The sequence below is a fragment of the Plecotus auritus genome (assembly GCF_963455305.1).
Source record: "Plecotus auritus genome assembly, chromosome: 5".
Lineage (NCBI taxonomy): Eukaryota > Metazoa > Chordata > Mammalia > Chiroptera > Vespertilionidae > Plecotus > Plecotus auritus.
The window spans coordinates 151,510,403-151,537,189 of record NC_137776.1 but is presented as its reverse complement, the minus strand read 5'-3'; the positions used below and the strand labels follow the sequence as shown (position 1 = coordinate 151,537,189).

General features: G+C 37.4%; 1 protein-coding gene across 3 annotated transcripts in view; it reads left to right on the top strand.

Moving 5' to 3' along the window:
* Positions 1-26,787, top strand: part of GKAP1 (G kinase anchoring protein 1) — a 70,863-nt gene that overhangs the window by 22,779 nt on the left and 21,297 nt on the right. The window contains exons 5-8 of one of the 3 annotated variants that reach the window (XM_080668373.1): positions 2,771-2,848; positions 6,971-7,094; positions 9,255-9,277; positions 19,789-19,941. In XM_080668373.1, the coding sequence (XP_080524499.1) occupies positions 2,771-2,848; positions 6,971-7,094; positions 9,255-9,277; positions 19,789-19,941 (378 nt within the window). The remainder of the gene's footprint in view (positions 1-2,770; positions 2,849-6,970; positions 7,095-9,254; positions 9,278-19,788; positions 19,942-26,787) is intronic. The other 2 variants (XM_080668374.1, XM_080668375.1) reach the window with 2 other exon arrangements.

The window sequence follows — 26,787 nt, the reverse complement described above, 5'->3', positions numbered from 1 at the left end:
TCTCACACTCTAGGACCCCTCGGGGGATGTTGGAGAGCCAGTTTTGGCCCAATCCCCACAGGCCAGGCTGAGAGACCCCACCTGCCAGAGGGACCCTGCTCACTCTGCAGACACCCTTTGAGCCATGGTGCCACCCCAGGTGTGGCCAGCCGGGGAGGGACCACAGGAAGTTGGCTCCAGGGTGTGTCCGACCCATCTCGCCCAGTCCCGCCCCGCTGGCCACCTTCTAATTAATTTCCTTTCATTGTGCATGAATCCATGCACCAGGTCACTAGTCCTTTAATAAGTACTGCCCACTACCGGACTCTCCCACCCTGATCAAGGGTGGGGCTGCCTGGCCAAACGCCCCCACCTCCTTCCCTCCCCTGCCAGCCCCTCCCCCTGGCCGGCCCGCCCGCCCCTGATCGCCCCACCCCCACCCCAATAGGGGTCAGGGCTGCACTGGGCCTCTAGTACTTAAATAAACAGTTATAAAACTGAAGTAGGAGTTCATGAAAGAAATCTTTTTCTTATAAAATTGCTTTAAATCAATCTGTAAATACCTGTGCTGAGGAGAAATGGAACAGTCTCCTGGAAATTTTAGAGGATGCCTTGTTTCAACAATCAGGAAATATCAGAAAATCATACAGATTTATCTTTAGTCCTAAGTTTTCTCAAAGGGGCTATCACCATCATGAAAAATGGATCACTGAGACTGGGAGACTTGAGTGTCTGTTTACATATATAGGGTGGGGCAAAAGTAGATTTATAGTTGTGAGTCTGCAAAACAGTTTATTATATTGTTATTTATGAATTACTGTATTATTTTCCATATGTACAACTGTAAGCTCTCATGGGATGCATTCGCTTCAGAGATTGGAGTCCTTGCTAAAGGAGCACTTTAAGTCTTGGTTTATACCAGGGTATGAAGGAATGAAAGAACAGATACAGGCAGTCCTCGGGTTATGTCAGACTCGACGTACGTCGTTTCATGGTTACGTCACCATCTCCCATTTATTTATAAAAAAAAAGTTCCGTCATTTCGACATATGTACATATGTGCTTTATGTTTTTTATTATTTATTTACGGTCAGGAATTGTTATTTTTCTTTTACATTTTTTTTACTGTTTCACTTCATTACTGATGTGTATGTGCTCCATGTGAGTGACGTAGGTGCTTATGTAGGTGGGTTCCGATTTACGGCAAAAATCGTGTTATGTCGCGCTATAGGAATGGATCTCCGATGTAACCCGAGGACCTACTGTATAGCTAGCTCACTTGAAGAATTTGTCTAAAATGAAATCCCTGCCGAAACCGGTTTGGCTCAGTGGATAGAGCATCGACCTGCGGACTGAGGGGTCCCGGGTTCGATTCCGGTCAAGGGCATGTACCTTGGTTGCGGGCACATCCTCAGTGGGAGGTGTGCAGGAGGCAGCTGGTCGATGTTTCTCTCTCATCGATGTTTCTAGCTCTCTATCCCTCTCCCTTCCTCTCTGTGAAATATCAATAAAATATATTTTAAAATAAAAAATAAAAATAAAATGAAATCCCTGTTTATGAAAACAAAAATTAGGCAGGAATAGGTCAGAGGAGTCAATAAGTATTTTAAATTTTCATATTGGTAACAAAATATAGTTAATGTTAGTTCCAAGTGTGCCTCTAAATTTAATTATGTACAAGACTTACCATTTTATGAGTTTTAAATCACTTGAGGAAAAAAAAAAACACATGGACAACACAGCAAAACTTATAGCCCTTGCTGGTTTGCTCAGTGGATAGAGTGTAAACCTTACAGACCGAAGGGTCCTGGGTTCAATTCTGGTCAAGAGCACATACCTCAGTTGCAGGCTCTTTTCCTGGTCCAGCCTTGTGCAGGAGGCAACCAATTGATGTGTTTTTGTCACCAATGTTTCTCTCTGTCTTTCCCTCTCTCTGAAAATCAATGGAAAAATATATAATAAAAGGCCAGCCACCATGTAATGACCGGAATGACCAGAGACCAGAACCACCATGGCCCCTGGCAGGGCTGGTCCTGCCCCCAAGCAAGAGGTTAGGGGCGATCAGGCAGGCAGGCAGACCAGCAGTTAGGGGTGATCAGGTAGCCAGGCAAGTGGTTAGGGGCGATCAGGTAGGCAGGCCAGCAGTTAGGGGGATCAGGTAGGCAGACGAGCAGATAGGGGTGATCAGGTAGCCAGGCCAGTGGTTAGGGGTGATCAATTAGGCAGGTGAGTAGTTAGGGGCGATCAGGTAGGCAGATGGCCCCTTGCAGGGCTGGCCTCACCCCTCAGCAAAGAAAGAGGGAGGTCCAGGCCACTGACGGCGATTCTGTAGCAGGTGTGCGGCCAGCCAACAATTGCCCCGTAGAGGGAGGCCCAGGCCAGCCAAGCCATCGCACCCCAGCCTGTCCCCTGCAGAGGGAGGCCACCGGTGGCAGGGGAGGGGGGGGCAGCATTGCACAGATGGCAAGCCGTGGCAGCAGCAGGGGTGGGGCCAGCTGCTTGCAGCTGGGGGAAGGATAGCCCGGATCACAGGCCACGCCTAGGGACCCTACCTGAGGGGTCCCGGATTGTGAGAGGATGCAGGCCAGGCTGAGGGACTCCCCTCCCCCTGAGTGCACAAGTCTTCTATAAAATACAGGGTTCCTTACTTTGGCATGGATGATAACTTTGGAGAACCCAGACTGTTTTTCAATATATATTTTTCTTTTCCTGTATATATTGTCAATAGTTACTTTGCTAGTGTGGTATAATGCTATCATCTATTTATTGTGAAACTTTTTTTTTTTTTTAGCTGACTTCTGAAATGTTTGAAGCAGATCTTGAGAAGGCATTGTTGTTAAGTAAATTAGAATATGAAGAACACAAAAAGGTATTTACATATTTATTCATTTAGCTATATTAGGTTTAAGTGGTCAAAAGTTAGGACCAACCTTCCTGAATTTTGTATTAAAATTTTCTTTAAAGTTTATGGTAACAGAATATTATCATGCTGTTTTTACTTTGTTTTTCAATCAAAAAATAAAAACATAAGGTCTTTTAAAAAAATACTGAAGAAAGAGAGAGAGAGAGAGACATCAGTGTAAGAGAGAAACATCGGTTGATTGCCTCCCTTATGCGCCCTGACCAGGGATCAAATCCCCAAACTGGGTATGATCTTTTGATGTATGGGTTGATGCTCCAACCAACTGAGCCACACTGGCGAGGGTACACACAGTTTTTATAATAAGACTAGAGGCCCGAAATTCGTGCACGGGCAGGGGATCCCTCAGCCCAGCCTGCAGTCTCTCCAATCCGGGACCCCTCAGGGGCTGTCCATCTGCCTCTCGCAATCTGGGACCGCTGGCTCCTAACCACTCACCTGCCTGCCTGCCTGATCGCCCCTAACTGCTCCCCTGCTGGCCCGATCACCCCTAACCTCCTCTGCCTCACCCCACACCCGGGACCCAGGATTCCCTCCCTCTGGCCGGCCACAGGCACTCAGGACCTGGGCTGGCTTTGCCCAGGGCTGGCTGCAGCTGCAGGCTCCTGGGACCACGGGGCGGGCGGCTTGTCCCTTTCCCGGGCTGCAGCTCCAGCCACTGGCACCTGGGACCGCAGAGCGGGCAGCTTGTCACAGGCACAGGCGCAGCTGCTGGCGCCCGGGACTGCGGGGAGGGTGGCTTGTCCCTCTCCAGGGCTGCAGCCTGGCTGGTCCCCATTCCTCTCTTGTGAGCTCTTTTGTGCCTGGCTGGTCCCCATTCCTCTCTCATGGGCTCATTTGTGCCTGGCTGGTCCCCATTCCTCTCTCATGGGCTCATTTGTGCCTGGCTGGTCCCCATTCCCTTCTCTCCAGTGTTGAGTGTCTGAGTAGTTCATGCTGGAGGGCATGAGGGCCTGATGACAATTTGCATATTAGCTCTTTATTATATAGGATTATATAGGATTCTTCCTTAGGTTTTGAGAGACAACAGAAACATGTGGCCTAAGCGTTGTCTCATGATTTGGAATGTTTATTTTAAGAAGTTCCTTCCAAATATGAAGAAAAGAGAGGAAATTAAATTAACAGCAAATGATTTATTTTAACTGAACATAGAAAGTAAGTAGATTTAAAAATATAAAGTAATTATGAGTGCAGGGACATCCATTAAGAGACCCTCTGCTGGAGATACACTATAATTAACTAAAGTAAATGGGAGGACATTTCTGATAATTTGGCCTTGTGAACTCAGCATTTGTCACTAAGCTGTGATGTTGGGCTGTGTGCTAAAATGCATTCTACATTTTGCAACTGTAGGAACACTTAAGTAAAAAAGTAGGGTTGGTTTCAGTTTCTGTATTTAAATTGAGCGTTTATATTATCTTCATATTATTTAACTTTAGTCCTTTACATGTATTGGGAATTTTTTGATCTGTAAAATTTATTCAACTTGTGATTACTCAGTAGTTAATCATAAATGGCCTCTGGTCATGCTTAGGGCCTTTAGGCTATGTCATTGTACACTAGCTTCTTCACTCAAGATGAAGGGAAGAGAATAATTAAAATAACAGGTAATGATTTTGCTATTTATTCGTAGCTAAAGGGAAGAGGAAGAAAGCCAATGAGGTGGACTTTTGTACACTATATCTATTAGTTTAATTTCCCATGTCTCTCTATTCCTGTTATCCTGAAAAATCAAGAGTAACTATAATTTTGTTGTTACTTGTCCATTTAGACACAAACCTGACAATTACAAAAATGGATACAGCTAGCTTTACTATGACTTAAATCATTTAATGGACTTTCAGGTTATACTGGAAATTTATCAAATTTGGTAGATAATATATCTAGATTCTAAGGCTAAAATGATTAGCTGTATCTTTAGAGGAGGAGTAGAGTAGATTGTATTATGAACTATCATGCATCCTGCCCGTTTTCTTGGCACATAAGTGTAGTACCCAAAAGCATTGGTTTGATCAAACAATAATGAGTCTCAGAGAATGGAGGAACTTCTTTAATCTGTGATTGCTAGTTTGATGTGATTACATTGATGTAGAGTAGTCACTGAGTTTTAAGTCAGTTATTTTAATTTCAAAACTATGCTTGGCTGGTGTGGCTCAGTGATTGAGCGGCAATCTATGAACCAGGAGGTCACAGTTTGAATCCCAGTCAGCAGATCTCTCTCATCATTGATGTTTCTATTTCTTTCTCCCTCTCCCTTCCTCTCTGAAATCAATAAAAAAATTTTTTTTTAAAAAATATGAAACCTCCCACAAAACTATACTTTAGCTTAAGGATTTTTATAACTAAGGTTTGAGATGGCATTTTCTATTCTGTTCTATCTCTTTTTTTTTTTTAATTTTTTAAATATATTTTATTGATATTTTTACAGAGAGGAAGGGAGAGGGATAGAGAGCTAGAAACATCGATGAGAGAGAAACATCGATCAGCTGCCTCCTGCACACCTCCCACTGGGGATGTGCCCGCAACCAAGGTACATGCCCTTGACCGGAATCGAACCCCGGTCCCTTCAGTCCGCAGGCCGACGCTCTATCCACCGAGCCAAACCGGTTTCGGCTCTGTTCTCTCTCTTATTCACCAATTATTTTTTTGAATAGACAAAATGTGCTAGGTACCCATAACAAAGATTAAGACATGGTTCCAGTCCTTGGGTTTAGTGAAGGAAGACATACATATATTTATGGCGTATAGTATTGAGAGATGTATGTTCTCAGTGCAGAGGGAATTCAGAAAGTTGAAAGAACTTTCTGTGCCTTTGATGGGGATGGATTTTAGGAAAGGATTTTTAAAAGAGGATATTTCTAAATGTATTAGAAGTTCACAGGTGGATAAGAGGAAAGTTGGCATTCTCAGGAGGAGTGGCAAGCGTATAAGCATATAGCATATTTTAAAAACTGTAATTTAGGGACCTGGAGTTGCTAGAGATACTGCCAGAAGAATAAGGTATAAAGAACCTTGTGTACCAGGCTAAGGAGATTAGGTTTTTATACATATACAGAGAACTATTGAATATTTTTAACTTTTAGATTGAATTTGGGTTTTCATTTTAGAAACCCATACTGTAGCAGTGTAGAAGATGGATTGAGGGAATAAAATTAGAGTGTTGCAGTGTCAAGCAAAAGAAGATAGTGGAAATAACAGAAGGTATGAAGAAAAGAGAATAGATTTAAGAGAGGCTTAGTAGGTAAACTCAACAAGATATACTGACTAATTTGGATATAAAGTGTGTAGAAAGAGTAAGCAAGGATGACTGAAGTTTCTGGCCTAGATAGTTGTGTATATGATGGTGGCATTAAACAGGATACTCAGTAAAGGATCAGTCCTTTCTAGGGAATTGAAGATGCTTAATGAACATCCCAGTTGAGTTGTCTGCACATACAGAAATTATCATTGTATAGGTAGAACTTTAAACTTTGAGTTCGAACAACAGTGGGTATAAAGCGTAAGAATGGGTTAGAATAGAATAATAGTGAATAGCAGGTACATTTTTAAGAACAGAGTTAGGAAAAGAGAAGCTAGTGAAAGGAGACTGAAGAGTAGTCAGAAATGCATTGAGAAAATCAAGAAATGCTTGAAAAATAATGTCCTTTGGATTTGGCATTTAAATGGAAGTTGGCCTTCATTTTAGTGTCAAAGAACAGCAGTAGCCAGATCTCAGGGGTTTTGTGTTTTTGTGTGTGTGTGTGTGTGTGTGTGTGTGTGTGTGTGTGTGTGTGAAAGAAAATTGGTGGTGGATTATTGTCTTAAATTTGGTCCAGAAATGGAGAAGAGGGTGGCAAGTTGGAGGGGTTAATAGACCAAGGTAAGCATCTTGTTTTTATTTTAATGGTTAAGATGCAAGAGATTGACTATATAAATAAACAGGTATCTTTTTATACAAGTTGGCTAGCCTTAGTTTTTAGGTTTTATTTGCTTTTATCTTTAAAAAGAAAATGTTAATAAACATATTACCTGTTAGTGAGTTAGTTTTACTACGCTAAACTAAGTTTAATGGTTGTCTATAATTCTTTTCAGGAGTATGAAAATAATGAAAATGCTTCAACTCAGTCAAAGGTTGTGAATAAAAAAGATAAAAGAAAGAATCATCAGGGAAAAGATAAACCTCTCACAGTATCACTGAAAGATTTTCAATCTGAAGGTAATATATGTATGAAATCTGTATGTAGAGTAACTGTTCTAAGTCTTTGTTTACTTGATTTGTAAGTACCTTTCTAATTTTTAAAATAAGTAAAAATGGTTTTGTTAATCTGCTACTTAGAATATAAACCTGTTTGGAAATAAACCATTTGGATGTTAAAGTAATTTAAATCAATCATTAAAACCCCATAAAACTAGAATTTATCTTTTTGTATTTCTAATTTTATTCATTTTCTAAAATATGCTGAAAATAAAAAATTAACATTTGTAGTTTTTAAGTCATTATGAGACATATTTTTGTCCTTATACATAAAGTGATTTGGCTTAAACTAGATCAAGAATAGTATCTTTAGGTTTCATCCATTATTGGTCAACCTCCTCAAATTATCTGGAACTACATCTTATAAAACTAAAATACAAATTTTGTAAATTGTTTTTATCAAAAAGAGAATATAGAAGAAAATTATTCCATCCACTAAATTTTTGAAGATGGACTACAAAGCACTTTACTTTTGATGTTGGAAATGATGAAAACCCTAGATCTCACACTATTCATGTGTGACAACTTAAATATAAATTAGTTAAAATGAACTAAAATAAAAATTATTTTTAAATGTTGCATTAGCCACATTTCACATGCTCAGTAACCATGTGACTAGTAGCTTCTATATCAGACAGCAGTCAGAAAATTATTTTGAACAGCACTGTGATTATACCAACCAAATGGACAGCTCTTTGTTCAGTGGCAGAGCAGCATATCTGATTCATATGAATTTAGCGTTAATACATTGGGCATTTGTTCTGTGAGAATTAATAATACCATAGCAATAATCTCAAAAAAAAACACCCTACTGGTACTGTTTTCAGAAACAAGCCTATTGTGAAAGTAGGAATAAATTTAGAGGATTATATTGCTTTCCGTTAAGGATCAGGAAAGTTGCTTTGTTTTGGGGTTAAAAGGACCAGATGTATGCTAAAATAAAATTTCCAATTTTAGTAAGAAAGATTTTATATAAGAAATATTTTCTTAAAAATGAAGCAGAAGCTTGTAAAAAAATCCTTAATTTATTTTCCATATGTTTAATTTATTAAGTGTTATATAAATACATTAGATGAATTGAGAAAGACATCAGGATAATACCGTTAAAGGGGAAACTATGCAACTATTATGAGACGTGATTAACACATTCTTCCTCAGGTTCTGGCATTGTATGCTAAGTAGAATAGGCGAGTAAATTGTAATCTACTAGGATTTGGTAGTTAGATCTGAAACTTGTGATTTTGACATTCACTATCTTTATGGACTCTATTCTGATTAGTGAATGCTTTAGAGAACTGGTTCAACTTTTAACTTCTCAATCATAAGGAAGCTATTCTGTTCAATTATTAGTCCTTGAGAATGGAGAATTTTTGCTGTCCACAAGAAGCCTTATTAAATATTAGATATCCTTATCATTTTCAATTTAAATAAGAACACTTGCTCCCTATTTGTACTTTAGTTTTAGTCTTCTGTGTGGATTCCCTTATGTCTTCCTTCTCCTCATTCTGTAATCTTTTTTCACAAATGCTGTTGTTACTAAGACAATGATTTGTTTAATCTAGATATATTGGTTTTGCCTTCTTTTTGTGTTCTATAAATATACATTAATTTTTAGAATTTTTATAGTATATCAAATCACTGTGATGCATTTTTTAAAACAAAATCTAGCTAATAGTTTTAAAGGACACAAATTATTTGACTTTTATTCCACAAAGGCAGTGATCTGTATAGTTTTTGCAGTCATAGTATCCTGTGATTTAATTTTAGACATATTTTGTGGCCCCTCAAATTCTCTCCTCCTTCCAAACATACTATGTGAAACCAAAACTTAAATGATGTGGAATTCAAATGTTTAAAATTTAATATCCCTTGTTATGGGTGGCATTTACTGGGATATAAGACCTAGTCCCAAAGCTGAAAAAATTAATAGTTATATACTGAATTTTAACATCTTACCTTTAGTAGAGTAAATCTGATGAATCCTAGGCAACCCCCAAATGACTTCTGAAACTCATTATAATTTTGAAATTCTTTTGTTACTTTGTTTATATATTTCTTACATATTAAAATATTTTTATGTGTTAATTTCCTTCAATGAAGTGTCACCATTCTATTTTACAGATCACATTAATAAAAAGACAGAGGTAAGTGTTGTAACCATCTTTATTTTAGAAAATATTTCATGATTATAAGAATAATACTTCAGTGTTTAGCAGTAAGTCTTTTTTTGAGTCATAGTCATTTACAGAACAACCCATAGGGTTTTCATGAGTAAACTCAATCATGTTTCTGGCAATTATAAGGATATAAAATACATTGTGTTAGAATAAGAATATGATTATTTGCATGAAATATAATGAAATGTCATTTGGCTTTAGCATCCTAATTTGTTTGTGCCTGTGAGTCAAAGGTTATGACATGTAAGTTAAAACTTTAGGGAAAGTCTGTATTTTATTTTATTTTTTTTATTTTTTATTTTTTAAAAAATACATTTTATTGATATTTTACAGAGAGGAAGGGAGAGGGATAGAGAGTTAGAAATATCGATGAGAGAGAAACATCGATCAGCTGCCTCCTGCACACCCTCCACTGGGGATGTGCCCGCAACCAAGGTACATGCCCTTGACTGGAATCGAACCTGGGACCATTCAGTCCCCAGGCTGACGCTCTATCCACTGAGCCAAACCAGTCAGGGCTGTATTTTATTTTTTATCAGTCTGTATTTTAATCTTTATTAAAAACATCCTGAAATACCATGTCTCTAAGTATTTTGGGATTAAAAAATTGTGAGGTAAACTTTAATTATATAGTTTATACCCATGAATAAGATTAACCTGATCATATATTTTCTTACCATTCACCTTTAGAGGGTAGTATAGCTATAACTTCCTATTGTGTTCTTGGTACCTTTTTAAAAACCATAAAGCCTCTACAAGCCCTTTAGAATTAGGAACTGAGACTACTATACAATATATTTTAATATTGAGGGTGGTACTAAAAATTGTTGAGTTCTTTTTACTTCTTTAGGTAATAATTGAAAGTTTTATTATTCTTATATGATGTATGTGTATCTTGTCGATAATTCCATTATTTGATTTTTTAATGGCCAAATACACTGAGTGGCCAGATTATTATGATCTCTGAATGCATAATAATCTGGCCACTCAGTGTATATCCTTCTATATAATAAAAGGCTAATATGCAAATTATCCCCTTGACCAGGAGTTTGACCAGCAGGCAGGCTGGCCAACCACCCATGTCCCCTCCCCCTGGCCAGGCTGGCTGGACCCCACCATGCACGAATTCGTGTACTGGGCCTCTACTATATATATTTATATATGCTGAGTGTATATATACACTCGGTGTATATTTTTTGGTTTCAGTTTAGAACACATACATGGTTCTTAATCATTTTTTGTTGTTTCATGCATTTGCTTGACAAGTCAGGGATATTAAATTCATATACATGAAAATAAAATTTAAATAACTGTTACTATATTAATACTGTAGTCCTTAACTATTCACAACAAACTCAAAATTAATTGGTTGGTGAAACAGATGTTAGAAATTCTTATGAATTTATTTACAAACAACTGTCACCAATTTTTAGATTAAATTTAAATGACCACAAATATAGACTATTAATTTTATGTTTGAAAGTGAAAAACATGTACTTTTGGATTGATTTCAATTTTTTAATCCACTGATTTAAAAGAATATTAGCTTTTTTTTTTTTTAATATATTTTATTGATATTTCACAGAGAGGAAGGGAGAGGGACAGAGAGCCAGAAACATCGATGAGAGAGAAACATCGATCAGCTGCCTCCTACACACCCCCTACTGAGGATGTGCCCGCAACCAAGGTACATGCCCTTGACCGGAATCAAACCTGGGACCTTTCAGTCCGCAGGCCGACGCTCTATCCACTGAGCCAAACCGGTTTCGGCTGAACATTAGCTTTATGTGAATAAGCAAGTAGATAGAAAATTGTACACCATATTCCTAAGAAACTACTCCCAACTGTTAGTGGAGGAAAAAATAATTTTTATAAACTGTTCCATGATTACTTTTTCTTCTTTACTGATTTGAAAGAAGGAAAAAAAAGGCAGTCTGACCAGGATTTCATCTATTTAATAAATGTACTTAACCTGAGTTGTATTTAAAGAAGCATAGGTATGTGACATAGCCTATATTTTGTTTTTCATTATAATTTTAATTTTGAGATTGAGAAAAGGTTTTATTTTAAACTCAGCAAGTCCTAGCACCATTATGTTGAGTAGTTCTTCCTTTTGCTTTTCTCCTCTTTTTTAAAAATTAAATTTATTGGGGTGACATTGGTTAATAGGATCATATGAGTTTCAAGTGTATTTCTATGATATGTGATCTGTATATTGCATTGTGTGCCCACTACCTAAAGTCAAACCATCTTCCGTAATAATATATTGGACCTCCTTGATCCCCCAATCCCCCACTCCCTTTCTTCTGTTAACCACCATACTGTTTATGAGTTTCAGTTTTATTTCCCACATATTGAAATCATATGGTCCTTAGCTTTTTCTGACTGACTTATTTTGCTTAGCATAATATTCTGAAGGTACATCCATGTTGTCACAAATGGCAATATTTTACCTTTTCTTATGACTCAGTAATATTCCATTGTATGTATGTACCACATCTTCTTTATCCAATCCTCTATCAAAGGACACTTTTGTTTCCATGTCTTGGCCACCATGAATAATGTTGCAATGAACATAGGGGTGCATATATCTTTGCGAAAAAAATTTTTTTTTCAAGTAGATACCCTGAAGAGGGATTGCTGGGTCATATGGTAACTCTATTCTTAATTTTTTGAGGAACCACAAGACTATTTTATATAGTGGCTGAACCAGTTAGTCTACATTCCCACCAGCAGTGAATGTGGGTTCCCTTTTCTCCATAACCTCTCCAACACTTGTTATTACTTGTCTTGTTGATAATACCCATTCTAATAGGTATGAGGTGGTATCTCATTGTAGTTTTTCTTTGCATTTCCCTAATAGCTTTGAAGTTGAACATCTTTTCATGTATCTGTTGGTTGGTTGTATGTCTTCTTGGGAGAGTTTCAGGTCCTCTGCCCATTTAAAAAAATTTATTTTGTTGATAGCATTACAGATGTCTCCCATTCCTCTCCCCCCTTTGCTCCCTTCCACCCATACTCCACCCCACCTGCACTATTGTCTGTGTTCATGGGTTATGCACATATGTATATAATATCTTTGGTTAATCTCTTTTTAACCCCTTGCTTCCCTTCCCTCTGAGATCTGTCAGTCTGTTCCGTGCATCTATGTCTCTGGACCTATTTTGTTCATCAGTTTATTTTGTTCATTAGATTCCACATGTAAGTGAGATCATATGGTATTTATCTTTCTCTGACTGGCTTATTTCACTTAGCATAATAACATCCACGTCTGTCCATGCTTCACAAAAGGTAAGATTTCCTTATTTTTTATGGCCACATAGTATTCCATTGTATAAATGTACCATAGCATTTTTATCCACTCATTTACTGATGGGCACTTGGGCTGTTTCCAGAACTTGGCCATCTATCTAATAAAAGAGTAATATGCAAATTGACCATCACTCCAACACACAAGATGGCTGCCCCCATGTGGACACAAGATGGCTGCCACAAGATGGCTAGCAGGACAGGGCACTTGGGAGGGATCAGGCCAGCAGGGGAGGGCAGTTGTGGACGATCAGGCCAGCAGGGGAGGGCAGTTGGGAGGGGCCAGGCCTGCAGGGGAGGGCAGTTAGGGGTGACCAGGCCGGCAGAGGAGGGCAGTTAGGGGCAATCAGGCTGGCAGGGGAGCAGTTAGGCATCAATCAGTCTGGCAGGGGAGTGGTTAGGGGTTGATTAGGCTGGCAGGCAGAAGCGGTTAGGGGCAATCAGGAAGGCAGGCAGGTGAGCAGTTGGGAGCCAGCAGTCCTGGATTGTGAGAGGGATCCCAGATTGGAGAGGGTGCAGGCTGGGCTGAGGGACACCCCCCCTCCCTGTGCACAAATTTCGTGCACCGGGCCTCTAGTCTATAATAATGAAAGAGTAATATGCTAATTAGACCAGATGTCTTCTGGACAACATTCCGGACGTCCTTCCTGACAAAGCCAGGGCTCGAGGGAAGCCAGCCCAGGTCCCGGGTGCCTGTGGGCGTCTGGAAGAGGAAAGCAGCCCGGGTCCCGGGTGCCTGCTGGCAGCCGGAGGAGGGAAGCTGATGCCGGCAGCCGGGGGAAGGAAGGCCTGCTCTTGCATGAATTTTTGTGCATCGGGGCTCTAGTTATAAATAGTGATGCAGTGAACATAGGGGTGCATATATTCTTTTGAATTGGTGTTTTGGGGTTCTTTGGATATATTCCCAGAAGTGGGATCGCAGGGTCAAAAGGCAGTTCCATTTTTAATTTTTGAGGGAACTCCATACTGCTTTCCACAGTGGCTGCACTAATCTGCATTCTCACAAAGAGTGCACAAGGTTTCCCTTTTCTCCACATCTTCTCCAGCAGTTGTTGTGTGTTGATGGTAGTCATTCTGACAGGTGTGAGGTGATACCTCCTTGTCGTTTTAATTTGTATCTCTCTGATGATCAGTAACTGAGCATGTTTTCATATGTCTCTTGACCATCTATATGTCCCCTTTGGAGAAGTGTCTATTTAGGTCCTTTGCCCATTTTTTAATTGGATTGTTTATCTTCCTTTTGTTAAGTTGTATGAGTTCCTTATATATATTGGATATTAAACCTTTATTAGATATATCATTGCCAAATGTGTTCTCCCATACAGGGGCTTGCTTTTCATTTTGTTGATGGTTCATTTTGCTGTGCAGAAGCTTTTTATTTTGATGTAGTCCCATCTGTTTTTTTTCTATTTCTTCTTATTATAATAGTCCCTTAAGCATTTCTGCAGTGCTGGTTTGGTGGTGACAAACTCCTTTAGCCTTTTTTGTCTGGGAAGCTCTTTATTTCACCATCTATTTTGAATGATAGCCTTGCTGGATATAATAATCTTGGTTTGGGGTCCTTGCTTTTCATTACTTTGAATACTTCATGCCATTTCCTTCTGGCCTTTAGAGTTTCTGATGAGAAATCAGATGACATCTTTATGGGAGTTTGTTGGTAGGTAACAAATTGCTTTTCTCTTGCTGCCTTTAACATTCTCTCTTTGTCTTTAATTTTTGGCATTTTAATTATGATGTGTCTGAGCATGGGCCTGTTTGGGTTCTTCTTGCTTGGGAGTCTGTGCCTCCTGAACTTGTGTGACTTTTTTGACTAGGTTAGGGAAATTTTCTGCCCTTATTTTTTCAAACACATTCTCTAGCCCTTGCTCATTTTCTTTTCCTTCTGGCACTCTAATGCAAATATTGCTGCATTTCATGTTGTCCCACAGTTCCCTTAAGCTGTCCTCCTGTTTTTTAATTGATTTTGTTGTTGTTGTTGTTATTCTCTGATTGATTTTTTTCTACTCTGTTTTCTAATTCACTGATCTGATCCTTGGCTTCCCCTAATCTGCTGTGTATTCCTTCCACTGTGTTCTTTATTAGTGCTATGTCATTCTTCATAGTTACTTTATCTTATGATGTTGAGCATATTTGCCACCATTATTTTGAACTCTATGTCTGATAAATTTCTTATCTCCATTTAATTTATCTCTTCTTTTGGAGAATTCCACCTCTCTCTTTTTTTAGAATTCTCTTTTTCTTTTGTTTGGGTGTTATTTTTTTGTCTCCCCATTTTGGCTGCTTGTTTGGGTTTGTGACTATGTAATTAGGTAGATCTGCTATGCTTCCCAATCTCTGTTGTAGGACAGTGTCAGACGCTGTTTCTGTCCGGCCCTGCATACCCTATTTGGAGCTATCAGCAATCCAAAGCTTGTGTCTCCCTTTGCTGGGGCTGGGTGCCTTTGGAAAGGACCAAGATGTGCACCAAGGTCTGCTTTACCTAGCAGGAGCAAGCCATTTTTCAATAGGGTGGGGCAGCTGCTTTCCTCCAGGCAAAAACCACCTGGATAGCAAAGGTTCACCAGAGACAGATGCCCTCTGTAGCGTGAGGCAATGACTCAGCACAGGAAATCCAGGTGACTGCCTTCAGAGGTCTAATCCCAGAGCCCCCAATCTGGCTTCTGCTCACACAGCACTCGTCCACTCAGTTGCCCCTCTGTCAGAGCCCCAGGTGAGTGGCTGCATATGAAATTTTGTGTGTTGGCCTTTTTAGAGGGTGCCTGACTTTCCAGCTGTCTCTCCCTGGCAGACAGCAGCCCTGTTGCTATTCACAGCCAGAATTACGTTGGCACCTTTCTCAGTTCTGGTGCTCTGAGCTGGGGAGCCCAGCTTGGGGTTTAGACTCCAGAATTCTCAGTGGGAACCCCTCACAGCTGAGATATCCTTCAGGAACTTTATTTTATTTTATTTTATTTTTTTATTGATTTTTCACAGAGAGGAAGGGAGAGGGATAGAGAGTCAGAAACATCGATGAGAGAGAAACATCGATCAGCTGCCTCCTGCACACTCCCCACTGGGGATTTGCCCGCAACCAAGGTACATGCCCTTGACCGGAATCGAACCCGGGACCCTTCAGTCCGCAGGCCGACGCTCTATCCACTGAGCCAAACCGGTCAGGGCTCCTTCAGGAACTTTAGCTGCTGTCTGTGGGAGCCCAGCCAGCCCTTTCGTGCCTCTGCACTTCCTACCAGTCTCTGTGTGGTCTCTACTTTTCGTCCTTGGCTATCTAGTCTTCAGTTGATTATTCAGGATGGTTTTTCAGTATTTTAGTTGTAATTCCAGTTTGGTTCTGGGAGCTCATCAGTGTAGCATCCACTTACTCTGCCGTCATTTTGGAATCTCCCTTTCTTTGTTGATGAGTCTGGTTAAAGGTTCATTGATCTTGTTTATCTTTTTTTTTTAAAGGTATGTTTTTATTGATTTCAGAGAGTGGAAGGGAGAGAGAGAGAGGGATAGAAACATCAGTGATGAGAGAGAATCATTGATCATCTGCCTCCTGGATGCCTCCTACTAGGGATTGAGCCCACAACTTGAGCATGTGCCCTGACCAGGCATCGAACCATTTGGTTCATGGGTCGATGTTCAACCACTGAAGCACACTGGCCAGACTTGTTTATCTTTTTAAAAAACCAATTCATGGTTTCATTGATCTTTTGTATTGTTTTATTTTTTAGTTTCTATATCATTTATTTCTGCTCTGATCTTTATTATTTCCTTCCTTTTACTTATTCTGGGCTTTGTTTGTTGTTGTTGTTGTTGTTGTTTTAGTGTTGGGTTAGAATGGTTTATTTGAGATTTTTCTTGCTTCTGCAATGCTGTGAACTTCCCTCCCAGGACTGCTTTCCCTGTGTCCCATGGATTTTGGGTTGTTGTGCATTCATTTTCATTGGTTTCCAGGTAATTTTTCTTTTTTTAAAAAAATATTTTTTTATTGTTGATAGTTACCATAAATGTGAAGGCTTATGTCTAGACTCTCAATTATGTTCCAGAGATCTATAGGACTATACTAACAGAACCACCATTATACTGTCTTTTACATTATATGCCTGGCATATAATAAGTGTTCATAATTTGAGTTAAATTGAATTGGCTAAATATTAAATTTTAAAATCTGTGTGTGTGTGTGTTTGCATGTGTTTGCTTAATCCCTTCATGTTCTTTCATTCAGCCCCCAAAGCCCTTCCCCTCTGACAGCTGTCAGTCTGTCAATATAACCATGCCTTTGTTTCTATTTTGTGGAACTGCAGTCTTTAAGGAAGTGAAATCCAGCGGCTAATTAGTTGCCATTATCATGCTATTCCTTCCACAGAAGCTCAGCAGTGTTTTAAACATGTTATTTTAAAATGAAATCTTATTGGAATGTGCCTGAATTATTTTTTCACGCAGTAGCCTTAGTAGACTTAGACTCATGGGCAAGTTTATTTAACTTCCCTGAGGCCATGATTATTTTGTGGGAAAATAATTCTTGTTCTATCAACCTCTTATAGCATTGATGAGATTCAAATAAAGTAATGTTTGTGTAAGTTCTTTGCAAAACAGAAAGTGCTGTACAAAATTTTAAATGTCATTTTGTGTATTTATTAAACACTGATACATAATTTTTTCTCTAAAACACTTTTTAACAATGTGAAGGGGAAAGGATGAACAGTCATTGAACTGTTGGGTCATTTGCTCACAAATTCAATTAAGATGGATAAAATTAGGACTTTTATAACTCAAGAATATAGGACATAGGTGGAACCAATGAGAGTGACATTTTCTTTAGTCCCTGACTTCAAAACAGTAAGTTGGAGAGGCAATGCTACTTTTCTTGAAGAATATGTAAATTTTATAATTTTATGTAATTGAGTAGATTGTGATAAAATTTTATCTCTATGATTAATGTATATAATTTATATAAAATTATTTTTAAATGCATTGTAAAAGATTAAGTGATACAAAACGATAGTAATCAAGCCAGTGTGGTGTGGTGTAATGGTAGCCATAAAGTTTGACAGAATTAAGACTCCAGAAAAGAAATCCTTACCCTTACTTTCAATTAATTTTAAATAAGGATGCCAAAAGAATTCAGTGGAGAAAGAATAATCTTCTCAACAGATGCTGCTGCATATCCATATGAAAGAGAATGAATTTATTGGGGTGGTTTACACACAATACAGTGTACAGTTGATGTGTTGTAGAATTGTACACCTGAAGCCTGTATAATTTTGTTCACCAGTGTCACCCAATAAATTTAATAAAAGGGAAAAAAGAATGAATTTTGACCCCTTCTTCACACCATGCACAAAAAATAACTGAAAATGGATTACAGACCTAAATGTAAGAGCTAAAACTAAAGGTCTTAGAAGAAAATATAGGAGTAAATCTTTGTGACCTTGAGTTATACAGTGGTTTCGTGGATAAATTGGACTTTGTAAAAATTAAAACCTTTTGTGATACAAAGGACACCTTCAGGAATGTGAAAAGAGAAGCCACAGAATGGGAGAACATACTTGCTAATCATATATTTGATAGGAGATTTGTATCTAGAATATATAAAGAACTCTTAGAACACAAAAATAAAAGCAACCCAATTAAAAAGTGGGCAAAGCATCTGAGTAACATATTCCAAAAAGATGCAAATGTCCAATAAGCACATGAAACAATGCATCAGAGAAATGCAACTCGAAACCACTATGAAATAGCTCTCCACACCTACTCCATTGGCCAGGTAGCTTAGTTGGTTAGAGCATTATTCTAATAGGCCAAGGTTGCAGGTTTGATCCCTGGTCAAGGCACATACCAGAATCAACCAGTGAATGCTTAAATAAGTGGAACAACAAATCAATATTTCTATCTCTCTCTAAAATCAATCAATAAATAAAAAAGATAGCCTTGACTGGGTGGCTCAGTTGGTTGGAGCATTGTCCTGAACACCAAAAGGTTGGGGGTTTGATTCCTGGTCAGGGCACAGACCGAGGTTGAGCGTTTGATTCTGGTCTGGGTGCGTACAGGAGGCAACCAATTGATGCTTCTCACTCACATCAATGTTTCTCTCTCTCTTCCCCCCCATTTCCTTTCTCTCTAAAAATCAATAAAAAAGAGCATCGGCCTGGGTTCCATTTCGGTCAAGGGCACATGCTCAGGTTGCAGGCTCAATCCCCAGTAGGGGGCGTGCAGGAGGCAGCCCATCAATGATTCTCTCTCATCATTGATGTTTCTCTCCCTCTCCCTTCCTCTCTGAAATAAATAAAAATATTTTTAAAATATCAATAAAAAAACATAAAAACATATCCCGGGGTGAGGATTAAAAAAAAAAGATATTAAGTGTTGGTGAGAATGCTTTGAAAAATTATCTGGCAAATCCTCAAAAGATTAAACATAGAGTTACCGTATGTCTCAGCAATTTTATTTCAAGGCATACACCTAAGATAATTGAAACCTGTCCATACAAAAACTTGTGCATGAATATTTATAATAGCATAATTCATAATAGCAAAAAATGAAAGCAACCCAAATGTCCATCAACCAATGAATGGAGAAATAAAATGTAGTGTATCCATCATTGAGATGATATTTGACAATAGGAATGAAGTAGTGATACATGCTATAATAATAGATGAACCTTGAAAACATTTTGCTAAGTGAAAGAAGCCAATCACAAAAGACCACATATACCGGTATATGATTTCATTTATATCAGATGTCTAGAATAGGCAAATCTATGCACACAGAAAGTAGTCTTGTCCAGGAGACAACTGAGACGGGAGGTATTAGAAGGAAATGGGGATGACCACTAATAGAAACAGGGTTTCTTTTTGGGTGGTGAAACGTATAAAATTGTGGCTATGGTTGCACAATTCTGTGAGCATATTTAAAACCATTGAATTATGTACATTAAATGGGTGAATTGTATGGTATATGGATAAAACATTTTTTAATCAAGCGATATCCAACACAAAAATTATGAAGTAAGAAAACATTTCAAAATGTGTCTACTGTTTTATCTTCTGAAGATAGAGGAGAATTAGATAGTTGATTGTCTCTTAGTTACCCTTTTTCTTTCCTTCTCCTTCTAGGGGCTGACTAGGCTTATTAAATGCATACACTTTTGTGTTGAATGATAGTAAATCATAATTCATTTTTGACAGGAATTGAGTTCTTCTCAGACTTTAACACATGATGGAGGATTCTTCAATAGACTGGAAGATGATGTTCATAAAATTCTTATTAGAGAAAAAAGAAGAGAACAGCTTACAGAATATAATGGAACAGATAATTGTGCAGCTCATGAACACAACCAGGCATGTAAAATAGAAAATTCTCTTAAAATCACAATAAAACTAAAATACATTTTTCTTTTTTAAAAAACATAAGCAGTGGAATCCAATTATGATTCTAATAAGGTATAGCTTTAGGATTTGTCTTAGTTGTAGATGTTTATATTAAAAAGTGTGAAGTACTTCATTCATTGATGAATACTTATTGAGCATGTGCTATATGCTAGGTAATATTAGGCTCCAATGGAGGGGAGTAGGAATACCAAGATGGATAAGTCCTTCTTTTCCTTAGACACTCAGTGGGGATTGGAGGAGGTAGACCTGTAAAAATAATATCTTTCAGCATGATGAAGACTTTAAGAGAGAGATGAATAATAGAGGTTTTGAATAGAAAAGGTAATAGATCACTTGGGTAAACTTTGAAAGGTACATAAAGAAGTGACACTTAGGCCCGGCTGATGTAGCTCAGCAGTTGAACATTAAGCCAAGAACCAAGAGGCCACAGGTTTGATTCCCGGTCCGGTCATGTGCCCAGATTGTGGGCTTGGTCCCCTGTGGAGGGCGTGCAGGAGGCAGCTAATCAATAGTGTGTGTTTCTCATCAATGTTTCTATCTATCCCTCTCCCTTCCTCTCTCTCAAAAAGTCAAAATATATTATAAAAAAAAAAAGTGACATTTGGGATGGACTTTGAATGATGAATAAATAACTATGTAAGCTGAGAATTAGAGAAAGCATAGGGAACTACAAGAACAAAGTCCCAGAGTTATGAAAGGCCTTAGACTAAATATTCATGAAACTGAAAAATTCTGCATCTAAGAAGTACCGAGGTCTGTTTATGTAAAAATAAGTTAGGATTTTATCCTGTAGTCCAGGGTTGCAGACTATGGCTCACAAGTCAAACCTGGTTAGTAGTCTGTTTTTATAAGGCCCACAAGCAAAGAATGATATTTGCATTTTTATTTTTTTCCTTTGTATTAAATTTATTTGGGTTACACTAATGAATAAAATTACACAGGTTTCAGGGGCACAATTCCACAACACATCATCTGTACACTGTGTTTGTGTGTTCACCACCCCAAGTAAGTCTCTGTCCATCACCATTTATCCACCCTATACCTTTACACCTTCCCCACCCCCTCCCTCTCCTGGCAATCAACACACTGTTGAATTTTCTCATTTTTGCTCAATCCCTCCACCCCCCACTAGTTTCCTACTCCCCTCCCCACCGCTGTCAGTCTGCTCTCTATCTATGAGTTTGTCTCTATTTTTCTTGTCATTCACATTTTTAAAATATTGTTTTAAAAAAAGTATCTCGCCTGTCCAGGTGGCTCAGTTGGTTAGAGCATTGTCCTGTATACCAGAAGGTTGCGGGTTCGATTCCTGCTCAGAGCACATACCTAGGTTTCGGGTTTGATCTCTGGTTGGATGTGTATGGAAAGCAAACGATAGATGTTTCTCTCTCTCTCTCTCTCTCTCTCTCTCTCTCTCTCCCCCTCCCTCCCTCCCTCCCTCCTCCCCACTCCCCCTTTCCATCTAAAATCAATAAAAACATATCCTCATTTAGGATTTTTGGAAAAAATATCTCATCATATAGAGATCTATAAATCTGTTTTTAACGACTAGTCTTCTGTCTTATTTTCTCTTAAACTATGAACCCGTTCTTTATCTTATATGTGAACACTTTCCCCTTTCTTTCTTGGTTTTCTTTTACTCCCTGCAAGAACAAAGTCCTTGAATTATGAAAGGCTTCAGTTAGACTGAATATTCAGGAAACTGAAAAATTCTGCACACAATCGTGTCACACCACTCCAACACATCATCTGTATACTGGATTGTGTGTTCACCACCAGCATTAATTTGTGGGCTGCCAGGTATTGCTGAAAAACTGTGCTAATGTTCTGTTCTCAAAATCATTGCTGTCTAACTTTTACCGTATCCTCATTTCTACTTAACAGTCTTTTGAATCATTTCTTTCTGACTTTGACAAACACCTGCAGAGGCTATTCCAAATTCTAAAAGCCCATTTTCCACCATGTCATTCTCTTCAATAGATGCTCTCTCTTTGTTTCCTAAGACTGATAAATTCAATCATTCCATGAATTAAACATCTATATTGTCTTATAGGACACAAAAAGTCAGACCCTTAAGAACTGTTTACTCCAATGAAGTAGTAAGATTGGTTAATAACACTAACATAATTCCACATGAAAATCTATTTCAACTTAGTAGTGGGTAATCCTTGCTTGCCCTTGAAGTATTTGTTTGTTCTTTTCTGGCATTGATTTAATGTTTTCCTGTTTTGCCTTGACTATCAAAGTTTATGTACAGTCCAAGCAACCATGTTAACATATATGGCTAGCATATTTGCTTTCTTCTTTTTTATTGACTATGTATGATTTTCCCCGTTGTGGTCCATATCTTCTTATTTTTTAAGCCATTTCAGATAATTTTTTTACGTTATTCTTTTGTTGTTGTTTAAAGTATTATGAATAGTAGTACATATGTCTCCTTTTTTTCCCCATTGACCTTCCCCCAGCCTCTCCTACCCCCTGGCTCAGATAATTTTTTGATAGAATGACAATATATTTAGATAAATAGATGTCTTAAACTCTTTGTAGAACAAAATAGGGTATGTATGTTTAAACAAGTAATATTAATGACTTAATAAAACCACAGGACAGTGCAGTATGGTAGAAAGGGAAGTCTTTGAAATCAAACAAACCTAGTAACACAAGATATAGCTTCTGCAGCTTATCAGCTGTGTTACTTTGGGATGAAATTATCTATCTTTCATGTACTGTTAGTAGGAAAATTAGCAATTATGAATCAATGTTTAGTAGAACATGTACACAGTACATATTAAATAGATAATTACTTTTGTACAAGGTAGAAAATGGTAATTCTAAAAAAAGAATATACTTGGTAAAGTGTGATAGTAATTAACATGAATGGAGATTAGAGATGACTTTCTTAGAAGAAAATAGCTTTTGAATTAGAATTTAAAAGACAGTATAATTTGAACATTGAGAGGTAAGGGAGAGGAAACTGGAATGCCATGAGTAAAAATATTGAGGCAATGAAGTATCAGGTAAGTTGGGTAAGGCAGGTTGTAAAAGATTAGGGAAAATTTAAAGGCCTGATTTATGATTTAGTTAGTAGATAGTAAAGAATATTTGAAGATTTTTCAGTATAGAACAAGCATATATATAGTAATATTAATTTCCACTGCATTTGCTATGAAAAACTGAATGAAGGTGAGGACTGGTGATAGGGATTAGACAGATGATACTCAATATTTTTATGGATATAGAAGAACAGTAACTAACACATTCGTGGTAGTGTAAATTGGTATAACCGTTTTTGGAAAACAATTTGGTATTAACTTTAAAAGTTGAAGATGATGGGCAGACTCTATGTTCTAGAAATTCTACCCTAGATTAAACCCTAGAGACATGTTCAAGAATAATGTTGAAAACTCAGCTGTTTGTAATAACAGAATCGATAAGAGAAATTAATGACAGCTATACTTAGCAACATGGATGAATATAAAAAATAATGTTTAATTAAAAAAATAAGGTCACCCAATAAGAATTGTTTGATGCCATTTATATAAATTTCAAAAAATAGAATATTTCAGTGATATATATATGTGTAGTGAAAGACTAACAGGAAGAGAATAACAAAATTTGTAACAGGAAGGGAGGGATAGGGATATGACTGAGGAGAGGCACATGGGGGATGCCAAAGTATGGTAATGTTCAAATTATTTTTTTCCCCATTAAATTTATTGGGGTGACATTATATGGGTTTTAAGTGTACATTTCTATGATACATGATCTGGATATTGCATTGTGTGCCCACCACACAAAGTCAAATCTACTTCTGTCACCATATATTTGACCTCCTTTATCCTCTACTACCTCCTCAACCCTCCGCCCCCTCTCTCTGGTAACCACTATACTGTTATTTGTGCCTATGAGTTTTTGTTTGTTCTTCCTGTATGTTCATTTGTTGTTCTCAGTTTTATATCCCACATATAGTGAAATCAAATGGTTCTTGACTTTTTCTGTCTGACTTCTTTCATTTAGCATGACATTCTCAAGATCCATCCACAGTGTTGCAAATGGCAGTATTACATCTTTTCTGATGGCTGAGTAGTGTTCCATTGTATGTATGTACCACATCTTTATCCAGTCATCTATTGAAGGACACTTGGGTTGTTTCCATGCCTTGGCCACAGTGAATAATGCTGCAATGAACACAGGGTGCATATATCACAGATGCCTTTTTAAACCGTGACCTTCTGGTTCATGGGTGAAAGCTCAACCACTGAGCCACACGGGCTGGGCTAGAGGTGCATTTATCTTTGCAAGTAAAGGTTTTCAAATTATTTGGGTAGGTACCCTGAAGAGAGGTTGCTGGGTCATATGGTAACTCTCTTCTTAATTTTTTGAGGACCCTCCATACTGTTTTCATTGTTCAAATTCCTAATCCGCATATTGCATTTTTTCTTTTATCTTAACCTGTATGATTCACATATATATATTTCTTTTGCATATGTGAAATTTTCATAGTTAAACAAATTAAGAATTTCTCATATTATGTCATTGGATGTAATAGGAGAAAAAGATTGAGGCTATTTAAAAGAATACTTTTTTTTTTTTTTTTTTTTTTTTTACTTCCTCTCCCCATTGTACTCCTTTCTCAGAGAAAGAAAGCTCTTCTTTTTGCCCAGGTTAAAATCCTTTTTTTTTTTTTTTTTTTCTGTACAACCCTAATTTGGCCATTCTTAACACAACATTTGGCTTCATTTTTGAATATTCTTTTTGTATGAAAATGCCACATGTATAGGTATTTAAAAATAATTGTAACAGTAAGTAATATAGTTTCATAGCCCTTTTGTAAACCATGCTTTATATTCTGTCAAATCAGCGTGCTGTAATTACAGCTTGGTCAATATCCTATTATTGAACATTTAGGTTGTTTAGAATTGGTCACCTGATATTCATTTAACATCTTTATGTATTTCATTCTTTGATGAGTTATTTCCTTGGAATAAATTCTTAAAAATAGTAAATTAGTCAAAGGATATAAACATCTGTGTTGCTCTTGATGCCTATCAACATTGTCTTCTATCGGCAGGAAGTTTTCTCCACAACTTCACTGGAATTGGGTAGATAATCCATTCCTGATCCCATTCACTTTATGGCCTTCAGGTGTCTGTTTTAGTAATTGCCCTTATGGCATATTTCATTCTTATTCTATGGATATCTTATACTCACTGTGTGCAAACTCAGGCTCATCATCCTGTCTCCAAACCAAGTGTTTGACTTGACTTCCATCATTTTTGTTTTTATTATTTGATCTAGTTATCCAGATGCGAAACTTCCTTTTTCACTTTTCTGTTCTTCCAGGCTTGGGAGTTTTAATCTTTGAAATATTTTTCAAATCCATCTTCTTTTCCATGTCCTTAAACTTCACTGTTTGTTGAATCAAGTATAGCAAGTCCTTGAATAACATGGTTTCGTTCATCTTAACAGTGACATGATGCCGTAGGAACTTAATTGGTTTTGTTATACGTCATTTTGAAACTTGCAGAACCTATCCATGACCTTAAGTGAGGACTTACAGTGTCCTTGACCTGACATTTTAAGTCCTCAGGTGTGCTTTTCAAACTGAGTCTCAACTCATTTAACAGGTTTTGAAATCAGTTTTAGTAGACTGCTAGCAGCATTTGCAAAAACAAAAAATGTCAGAGTGTATCTATTCATATTTTATGAAATTTGTTTCTGTGTATATTTTGCTTTGGCCTTTATTTTCTATGGATATACACTTTTTCCTCCCAGTAATGTAGAAACTGTTATATGGACCACCTTTTAGTTAAATGCAGATGGTGAGCATTTTAGGTCATTAAGTAATAATTCTTGAACATGAAATAGTTGACTTTTTAATAACTAAATTGTTTTCAGTTACCCACACAGAGAAAAAAGTATTTTAATGTACCAGTTTGATCTAATATTTCTTGCTTATTATTGAGATTATACATTTGTTCATGTTTTTTGCTCATACACCTGTTAATATGGATTGTGACTTATTATTTCCAGATATTCATTTATCTTTTGATTTTGTTACAGTATTTTTAGAAATTTTTTTCAGCAAGTTAAATCTATTAATCTTTTTCTTTTAGTTTTCTCCCTGTGGTATGTTCAGAAGGGCTTTCCTATTAAAAAATGATATATATTCATATTCATTTAGATACCACTTTAATACTTATGTGGTTTAACTTTTCAAAATCAAAATAGTATTTTATATTGCTAAATATAAAATACTATTTTGATTTTGAAAATCATTGTTAAATGATTATATACTCAATATAAAACAATTTTGATAAAATAATTTTTATTTTATTTATTTTTTAAAATATATTTTATTGATTTTTTACAGAGAGGAAGGGAGAGGGAGAGAGAGTTAGAAACATTGATGAGCTGCCTCCTGCACACTCCCTACTGGGTATGTGCCCGCAACCAAGGTACATGCCCTTGACCGGAATCAAACCTGGGACTCTTGAGTCCGCAGGCCGATGCTCTATCCACTGAGCCAAACTGGTTAGGGCGATAAAATAATTTTTAAATGAAGTGAAAATACTAGTATTTCATAATATAATGTCCTAAGAGAGTTACTAAAATTTTGTTTTATGTCCTCCCTGCATTTTTCCTTGCACGTAGCGTTAAAATTTGGGATCATGTTAATGTATTTTATAGTGTGTATTATTTTTAGTGATTTCAAGAGTTTCACAGTTTTATAAATTTACTATATATTTAGCCTATATTCTATAGTTGGGCATTTAAATTGATGTCCAATTTTTTGTT